Source organism: Sesamum indicum, linkage group LG7 (assembly GCF_000512975.1).
Source record: "Sesamum indicum cultivar Zhongzhi No. 13 linkage group LG7, S_indicum_v1.0, whole genome shotgun sequence".
NCBI lineage: Eukaryota > Viridiplantae > Streptophyta > Magnoliopsida > Lamiales > Pedaliaceae > Sesamum > Sesamum indicum.
Window position 1 is genome coordinate 10,138,295 of NC_026151.1, and position 9,368 is coordinate 10,147,662.

Here is a 9,368-nt window from a genome sequence, read left to right on the forward strand (position 1 = left end):
ATCTGTTGCTCTGCCAGTGGATGGCTGATCCAAATTGAACAATGTAATTAGGAGCTGTATAGTTGAGATTTTCAGTCTACTCTTCAAATGGTCAATCATACCTAATATCCACCACATGTAATAGAAGTGATGACTCATATATCTCTTGCAGAGTTGCCCTACAAGCAGCTACCTAGAAGAAAAATGATTGGTTGAAAGAAACATCAATTAAATAAAACAGCCAAGATTTAATTCACTGAACATAACAAAACACAATCAGAAATAACGGGGAATGACCATGACATAGGAGAAATGTTCATATGAGTCTTGTTGGTAACTTCTGGATGAAGCCAACAGTGTCAGTTAAAAGAAACTCCTTCCCATTCTTCATCCAAACAAAAGAGAGTACAAGAATTCCCTACATTTAGGGCACGCAAGGAAGATATATAGTCAAAAAAAGTACAGGGAAATAAAAAAAAAGAGTAAAACAGTGTAATTCAAGAATTCGGTGATCTTCAAGAAAGTTTTCCGTCGGGCAGACAAATTTATTGAACCAAGATACATTTAATTTCACAATGCAAGAACCCTAAATCAAGAAACTTAAATAAAACTCACTTGTTTTGAGTTGATGACTTACAAGAAGTACCTACCTGAAGAAGAAGAAAACCGAGGCTGGGGGCTGGAGGAGGATGAAGGGTGTGTTGTGAGTTTCAAAACGGTAACAAAATTTGCCCGTTAAATATCTAAATACACCCTATTGTACTTTCACGGGCCGGGCCGAGAAACTCTCCATTAAACTCCACGTTGACAACTTACAAATTTAGGGACTAATGTGAGAAAAAAAAATTTAAACTCATCATTTTATCCCAAATTATAATTTGATCAGAATGATTAATTTGAGACAAAGTTAAAGTTTAGAGATGTTAACGTCAAGAAATGAACTTGAGAAACTAAAATGATTCTAAATGAAACATAAGGAATTAATTATAATATTTAACTCTAACAATATATATATATATATATATATAGTACTTCTAATTCCTCTAAACTACTTAGAAGATGAATGATGTATCTAACTAAATAGGCAAATAATATTTTGACACGCTTAATTTGATTGGAAAGATCTTATATATTTATAACAAAAAAATGAATTACTAGAGGGCACGTTAAAATTTAAAATGAATAGCATATGAATAACATATAAATACTAACCCAAATTTCAAAAAATAAAAATATAATATAGAATAAATATCCTCAATTTTATTAAATTAAAAGTATTGTTGAAAATTTTAAATTAAGTGGCTTCCAACTAATTAATTTTATTTTAAAATTAATAGTAGATAATTATTTTTTTATTATAATTTTTTTTATAATATAATGGACGTATCATTTTTAGAATTCTAATAAGTGTAACTTGTGATTAAATATAAAATAGTGAGAATCCCTTGAGTGTTTATTCCTATAATAAAAAAACATCCACACCCTTATTGGGGTACATTTTCATAATATGCTCTTATTGAATTATATCGTTTTTCGGTAAAGGTAAATTGCATTAAAAAAATTATAATGTACAGTCGTATGACTGATGTTGTGTGCCATGCAATTTGCCATAATCTACACAAGGCTACCGTACTAATTTTATTAGCAGAATAATTATGAATATTTGAATAGAAAGGACAGAGAGCCAAATTTTACCAAGTCACCAATCGCACGATACAACAAAATATCATATGGAGAGTGGATAACATCCAAGCCTCTTACTTACAACAATGTCAAGAGAAACAATTTATTCCACTCAAATACATTTCCAATAATACAATGTCATCCTTCTTTTTGGCATTCCGATTGGCCGACATCCTGACTAATGCAAAATCGAGGTGTCTCCTTTGCACTAAAGGACATGGTGTCTTAAACCAGTCCAAGTTATCTACATAAGTTGATGTCTCGTCTTACATATAGATCCCACCTTACACACATAGATATACCTCAAAGTTTGCATATAATATGCAATTCTATTATGAAGTAGAATATTCAAACTGGGATTTAGAATCGCTATGGAACCTGTCAAATCTCTATATAAAATATGTAGAATCTACATCCACTACATTTACAAGAAAACATTTTACACATATCATATATACGTGAAAAAAGTGGAATGGGAGACGCAGTAACATAGAAGATGTGAACTGGAATTTGACACCCTAGTTAGGCTTAAACTGCAAGCTGTTGTTGATGTGTGGACCCATCCTCTTTGATGCAAAAAAGGGGTGTTTCTGGTACTGCAAGAATTAGGGCAGAAGGTGGTAGATTAAGCGGAGGCGACTGCAGTAGCATTTCTCTTTGGAGGAAAGAGCAATAGGTTTGGAATGTGGAGGGCGACACACTGAGTTGGAATCCTAAGCCAAACAAGAAGTCCATTTCAAGGAGGTTCATTTCTGCTGTGCTGATTCCTCCTACTTTGGCATAGTAAGCATTGTTGTAAAACCTGTAGGGAGCATTTTGTTGTTGTTTAGAGCAGTGGTATTGAGCTATTGTTGCTCAATCATTTCATCCAAAATTACAAATATTCTAATACACAGCTGCAAGCCCAATAATTGCTTCTTGAAAATTGCTATAACCATTGGTAGTAGTGATTACAAATTTGAATTTTTTTATTTTCGAAAAACTGATGACTATTTTCAGTAATATCTCAACTCTACCGATAACACAAAACTAAGAAAACAAAGAATTTGGCAAATGTAAATTCGATTGAGAAATTATATGGAAAAAAATAATGAACTGTAAAGATAATAAAAAAAACTAAAGATTTTTTCTTTTTCTTTCTTTTTTTTGGGGGGAAAGAAATACTACAAAAGACTTTCCCCAATAAGCCTAAATTAAAGATGGTCATATCTGAATAATTGCTCCATAATTATTAGCTAGGGGTAATTACATTTTCACCTAACTTATGGCCTATTTTTATAAACCACTTTTATCTTTTATACAATTATAGAACCAACACTGATAGCCAAAAAACATGGATAATTTATGTAATGATGTTGATGTTTTAAAGCAAGGTGTATGCATAATTTTAAAAAAACAGAGGTAGTTTGTTTTAATTATGTTGACATTTCTAATAGGTGTATGCATAATTATCCAAAAATACAAAAATAGTTCATGTAAACATATTATAAACGTAATTACCCCTATTAATTTTACATGTTGAATCATTAACCAAAAGTAGCTAAAATTGCAATCTTAGTACTATAAACATGAGGTTGACAAGTTTAGTCCTAAATGAATTTATTTTGATAATTTTATCATATAATTTCAAAAATACAAATAGCAGGAAAAGTACATGTAACATGTACATGACCAGCTTAAGCACTTTTCCAGCAATTTTTTTTTCCAATCAATATACGAAGTTTCAAAATGATAAAATTTGCCAAAACAAATTCATAAAAAGACTAAAATTACCACTCTTGGTCCTTATAAAATTAAAATTTGCGTTAGAAAAAGTATTAACCATATCGAAATATACCGGTAACCGGCTTTTTTCTTTGTTTCCTGGTGAAAGAGGATTGAAGAGGTAAGGTAAGCAAGAAGAAGAAGAAAACTCACATGTCATCCATGAACTTGGCAGAAACCAAAACACTGGCAATGAGGAGGCGATGCACAGTGAAAGAAGAGATGGGCAAAAGGGGTTGTTTCTGCACAAACCTATCAATGTAAATGTACGCCACGACGAGGCACGACGGGCTGCAGTTTGCGTACTTGTAGATCCTCTCCATGTAGCACAGGATTGAGATTGTTGGCCGTGTCAACCCATGAAAGATTGACGTTTTCAACGGGACACCAAACACGTCGTTCGATTCTGCAATCCTTTGGAGAAAGGAAGACAAGTATTTGATCACATTGTTCATAACATCACAACTTTCCAACTCCATTTTTATATGTATATGTACAGTTTTTGTTTTACTTAGAATTTTGGAAGGTTTTTTCTTATGAAGAATCTCAATGCTTCTGCCATTTTCTTTTCTTCTGCCATATATATAGAGAGAGAGACTGGGAGATATGTGGGATGAGAGAGAAATAAGGTTGGAAATTCAACTGTCCATTGCAATCCAGATAATTTTTGAGAGAGAGATAGATATTCTATAATTTTAGTCCTTAATTTGAGGCGTCTCGTTTACCATATATAGAGCTTATTTGTATTTCGGACAAACATAGAGGATCCTGATTAAACAGCTCGTCGAAAATAAGATAAAAATGCGATTAAAGCAGCTCGTTGAAACAAAAAAAATAGCGGATAAATGATTTGGTATCTAATTTTAGATACATCATCGATCTCATATGGATAGAAGGGGTGGAATTTAAATTATGAAAAAGTACCTAAATCATCGTACATAGATTTCGGTGGTTTTTGTTTATAAAATAATAATGATGATCATAAAATGGTGCGAGATTTTTGCCACATTCTCATTATTTAATGTTAATAAATGGATTGAGTATGCATATTGCAAATGGGGTCCTAGAGTTGTACTCGATTTTGATCTATTTTTTATTTTTAAACATTATATATTTTACTAAATTATTTTTCACTTCATTTATTATGCACAATTTAAACCACTCATCCATAGATTTTTCTCCCACTAATAGTTCAACCATTCACAACGTCCATCTTCCAAGATTTTGAAATTTAATAAGAAACTCTCACCAAAATAATTAAAGACAATAGCAACAACAAAATGAGGATCATCCAATCCTTTATGACTTCAAAGTCAACAAACATTTATAGAATAGTAACAAAAGGTCGAATATGAGGTTCAGTTACTTTTGAATATGAATTTAACTTGTAAAATAATATTTTATTATTATTATGAATTTAACCAGTATACCCCTTAATCCTAATTTTACATCTGAATATATCACAATGATATGAAACTCGAGTAATATTTTGACTATAAAAATTGATACATCATTTGTCATTCTCCTGAGTTTTTAATTATCAATAGCAAAAATGGATGATCTCGAAAGGTGCCGGGCACGTTAGAAACTCGTGAATACCTCTTCACTACAACATAGAATCAATCAAGTATAATACCATACACATGTGTCCTAAAAGATTGGTGAAATTACCAAAAACCTCTCAAAACAACATTTTTCAATCTATATTTGTGTAGAACGAATCAATGAAATTATTAGTCAGTCAAATATATTCATCCTTATTACTTCTACCCATACTGAAATTTTTGAACCATTAATTTAACCATATTTTGGGAACAAAATTTGCCTCTAGGACTTTTCTATTTGTTTCTATTATTTAAATTATTTCATTTGGAACTAAAAGTTCAATTCCTTTGAATTCTAGTAGTAATACTTCAAATTTAAATCCACTTTTGTGACCAGCAACCATTGATAGTCCAACAATAAATACCTTGCAGTTCCAAAATTTTGCGCTTCAACAGAAAACTTCATATTATTCCGTTCATGTAAAAATAATTTATCCATATTTATAATAATCCTATTTTCTTAATTTTCTCAATGTGTGTATCAAAACTAAAATTATTGATTAATATAACTAAGTAATATTCCATTTCTAATATAACTGGTGTGATTAAAGACTTTCATCTTTCAGAGAAATGGGTTATTGGCAGGTTGAGAACTTGAAAGCCCGATGGCTTGCACAATCGTGTCAGGTCAGCAAATTGGGTTTCTAAGTCCGAGTCATTGATATATTATGAAAACTGAATCCAATGGGTCATCATCAGAATAAAGAGTATTTTCATTCACAGCCTGAAGAAGCTGTGTCTAAAGGTGTCCTAAGATTAATGAATGTATTCATCACTTGATGACCTTTCCAACCTCTATCACACCATAAAAACACTGATTTTCAAGCAAACTTGGCAATGAGAACGTAAGAGTCGGAGAAAAATCAACTTAAATGATGGAACTAAAAACGAGTCGAAAATAGAACACAAAAATCGACAAAGAAGGTGAAGTAGGAAGGAGTTCAAAACAAAAACAGATAAAACAACTCGAATGATGAATTGGGCAGTTGTTAGTGGTAATAATCCACATGATTCAGTAGCAAACTTTGTGGCATCAATGGAGATGAGATCTCATCTCTCAGTCCAAGTGTTGGAAATAGAAGATATTGCTTCATCCTCATCAATAAAGTACCAAAAATTAAAATCAAATCTGACTGTTCATAGAAAATTTATAAAAATCCGGATGAGCGAAATATGAGTCGGAAAAAATAGAAAAAAAGGGAAATTAGATTTACTCAGTGGCGGCAAATTTAGTTATTGGTTCGATTCTGCCAGCAAGCATCCTCAACTTTAATTTCAGAAGAGGGAGCGTCTTTATCCTCATCGCAAAACAATTTCCCCAATCAAATAACAATAACAATCGCTCAAAAGAAAAATTCAAAAAAATGGAATCAGTGAATAAAAATACGGATTAAAGGATACAGACGTAGATCCATACACGTATAGTTAGAGAGAGAGAGGTTATCGCTCGGTTCAGCGGGGTAATCGACATGCAAGCAACAATCTCCGAAGAGAGAGACCTGCAATCCGGTCTGTTGAGCTTGAATTTTCCGAGTCGTCACCGCGATTCTCCCTCCTGCTGCATTTTTTCCTTAATCGAAAACGAAAAAAAGAAAGAAGCAAAAGAAAGAAATAATCCTTCAACCAATTTCATCAACATCTCGAATTACATGAAACAAAACTAAGGAAAAACTGAAAGAGGGAATACGAGCCATGAGAAGGGACCGCTGCTCTTGTTCTTTATATAGAGGACTTATCTAGGGTTTATTCATTTCTCAATCGAGGATATTTGGTTTCCTTGTTGGGCTTCGGCCCAATAAGCGATGGACTGTGAGTGGACTCTCTCTCTCTCTCAATAATTTAAAAATAAGATTGAGATAAACTCTTTATGAGCACAACCCTAATTAATAATGTTATTATTATTTTTTATGTGGCTTGTGACTTGATACCCGTCGACAGGTATTGTCCGTTTTAATGGAATATAAGTATCATAATTTTATCTTAAAAATATATTATTAAAGTGATAATATTTTAAAATTTATAAATCACTCAATTTGTTTTTATAATTGATGTACGCCGTATGTCTAATATAGAAAAATAAATAAAAAAAAGTGTAATCATTTTCATGACAAAGAGGACAATGCAAAGATGCATTTTCCAGAAGTAGGGGTAGTATCGATGGTGCAGGAATTCAGGATTTTTATTTTATTTTATTAGTATTTTCATGTGGAGTGGCGGGGGAGGAGGCAGCTAGGATGGATTGGTGGCCCGGGGGGAGTCGAGGTAGGTTTTTTTTTTTTAAAAAAAATAATTATTTTTTATAATATATATTTAATAAATTTAAATCATTATTTTTTTTATAAATTTAAAATCTAACAATTATGATTAATTAGTAAGATCTAACGGCTCTCATTTAGTTAATAAAGATTCATAGGTCATTGAAAAAAAGAACAATATGTAATATGTAAGGACATAACGGTTATTTTATTAAAAATTAACATTGTCAGCCATATATAACGGAGATGGGTGTTTGAGTTGAATTTATAAAACATAAAAGTTTTTTTTTTTTACCTATTTTCAAATCAAAAAAAAAATTTTACTGAGTTTTTAAGACACATGAGGATTTTATGTAATTTGGCATTTGGAACGAAGGGTAGAGGTTAAGAGACGTACTCATTACTCAACACCAATGATCTCTTAGCTAATGGTTGAAGTTGATCTTTTATCTTTGATATTACAGTAAAACCTCTATAAATTAATAATCTTGGGACCATGAAATTTTATTAATTTAGAGAGATATTAATTTATCGATAAATTAATATTTTATTAATTAAAAGAGAGACTTTTTAAATTCAGCAAATTTAGTACATATGTATTGAAAATAAATGAATTCATATATGTTTCATTCATTATATTTATGCATCAATCAATTTTTTATAACTAATTAAATATATTCATGTATAATATCAATTCATTGTATACAATTAACTATTATATTCATAGACACATGTATCAACTCATTGGAATTACTTAAATATACATGTTTACATTAATTCGTTGCAATTAAATAACTATTATAACCAATTAAATATATCCATGCATTATGAATGAAACATATACTACATAAATCTCAATATGATAATAAAATAATTTATAACACCCAACCATGTCTTCTCATCTAAAAGGCATCGCAAAATCATCCATGAATGATCAAATGCGTAAAGCATTACAGACTTCATATTTTAGTAAATTACCATAATATTTATAATTGTAATATTTATGAATTATTAATTTAGAGTTTTAATGGGACCTAATATTTATAAAAGAATTTTTTAAAAAATTATTATTTTATTATCTTATCGAATTTGATGATTTTTTACAAAGGCCCAAGTCGGGACCGGAAGATTTTATTATTTTAAAGAATTTATTAATTTATAGAGGTTTTAGTGTAGTTGATCATTTTTTCAAAATTAATATTAAGTGTCAATTGTGCTTGCATTTATTTTCCCCACTTGTTTTAAGAATGCATCTTATCCATAGCCCTCAATATCTTGGGTTTTTCTTGGCCTTCTCAATTTTTTTTTTATGATTTATTTTTGATCGACACAAAAATCATTCGTCACTTTTATAAAATCAAATTCAAAACTATTTATTAAAAAATAATTTGTGTTTATCAACTGAACCAACAAGAGTTTTAATAATTTTTGGGACTTGCTCATGGCATTATAGGCCTAAAAGAAATACTCTTTTCATTATTTATTTACAATTCAAGCAATATGCCCTGATTCTCTTTGAAAATATGTGTTCACTTTCATGGAAATCTCTATTGATAATCTAAAATACTAACTAGTAGGGGTGGCACTGCCACTGCCAACATGTGTGTTTAAATTTATTTTATATCAAAAATTTAAAACCTATTTATATTTATGTATCATTTTTTGTTAATTATTAAAATAATTTTTGATTACTTATGACAAAAAGTTTGATGGATAAAAGTTGGAACAAATGGAGAGAGAAAATTATATAATTAGAGAAAATATATATGAACAGATAAAACAAACACACACACACGAGGAGAAATTAAAAAAATAATGTTAATTTTTTTTTTAGCAAAATTATACTTTTATTCCTACAAGAAACTCGTAAATTTGAATTCATAGAATTTAAAAACAGACACTCGTAATTTTGAACTCATAGGATTAGAAAACATTGCAGATATGAATATCTTTAAAGCCTATCAGATTTGGTCCTACCAAATTATGTAGGAAACTTTTTAACCCATAAAATACAGAACCAAAGTTGCAAATTACTTGTCCAGTAGGATCAAAAATGCAATTTTGCCAAAAAAAATTATAACTC

The 9,368-nt window shown here is 30.4% G+C and overlaps 1 protein-coding gene and 1 long non-coding RNA gene across 2 annotated transcripts; both read right to left on the reverse strand.

Annotated features, from left to right (window-relative positions):
- LOC105166939 lies at positions 1-718 on the reverse strand. Its single transcript, XR_848218.2, has 3 exons — positions 630-718; positions 102-172; positions 1-24 (listed from the first exon to the last, which is right to left on the reverse strand). It is a non-coding gene; the product is annotated as an uncharacterized LOC105166939 (long non-coding RNA).
- On the reverse strand, positions 1,752-6,741 carry LOC105166940 (cyclin-U4-1-like). Its single transcript, XM_011086459.2, has 2 exons — positions 3,580-6,741; positions 1,752-2,464 (listed from the first exon to the last, which is right to left on the reverse strand). The coding sequence occupies exons 1-2, from the start codon at positions 3,903-3,905 to the stop codon at positions 2,191-2,193; spliced, it is 600 nt and encodes a 199-aa protein (XP_011084761.1). The 5' UTR covers positions 3,906-6,741; the 3' UTR covers positions 1,752-2,190.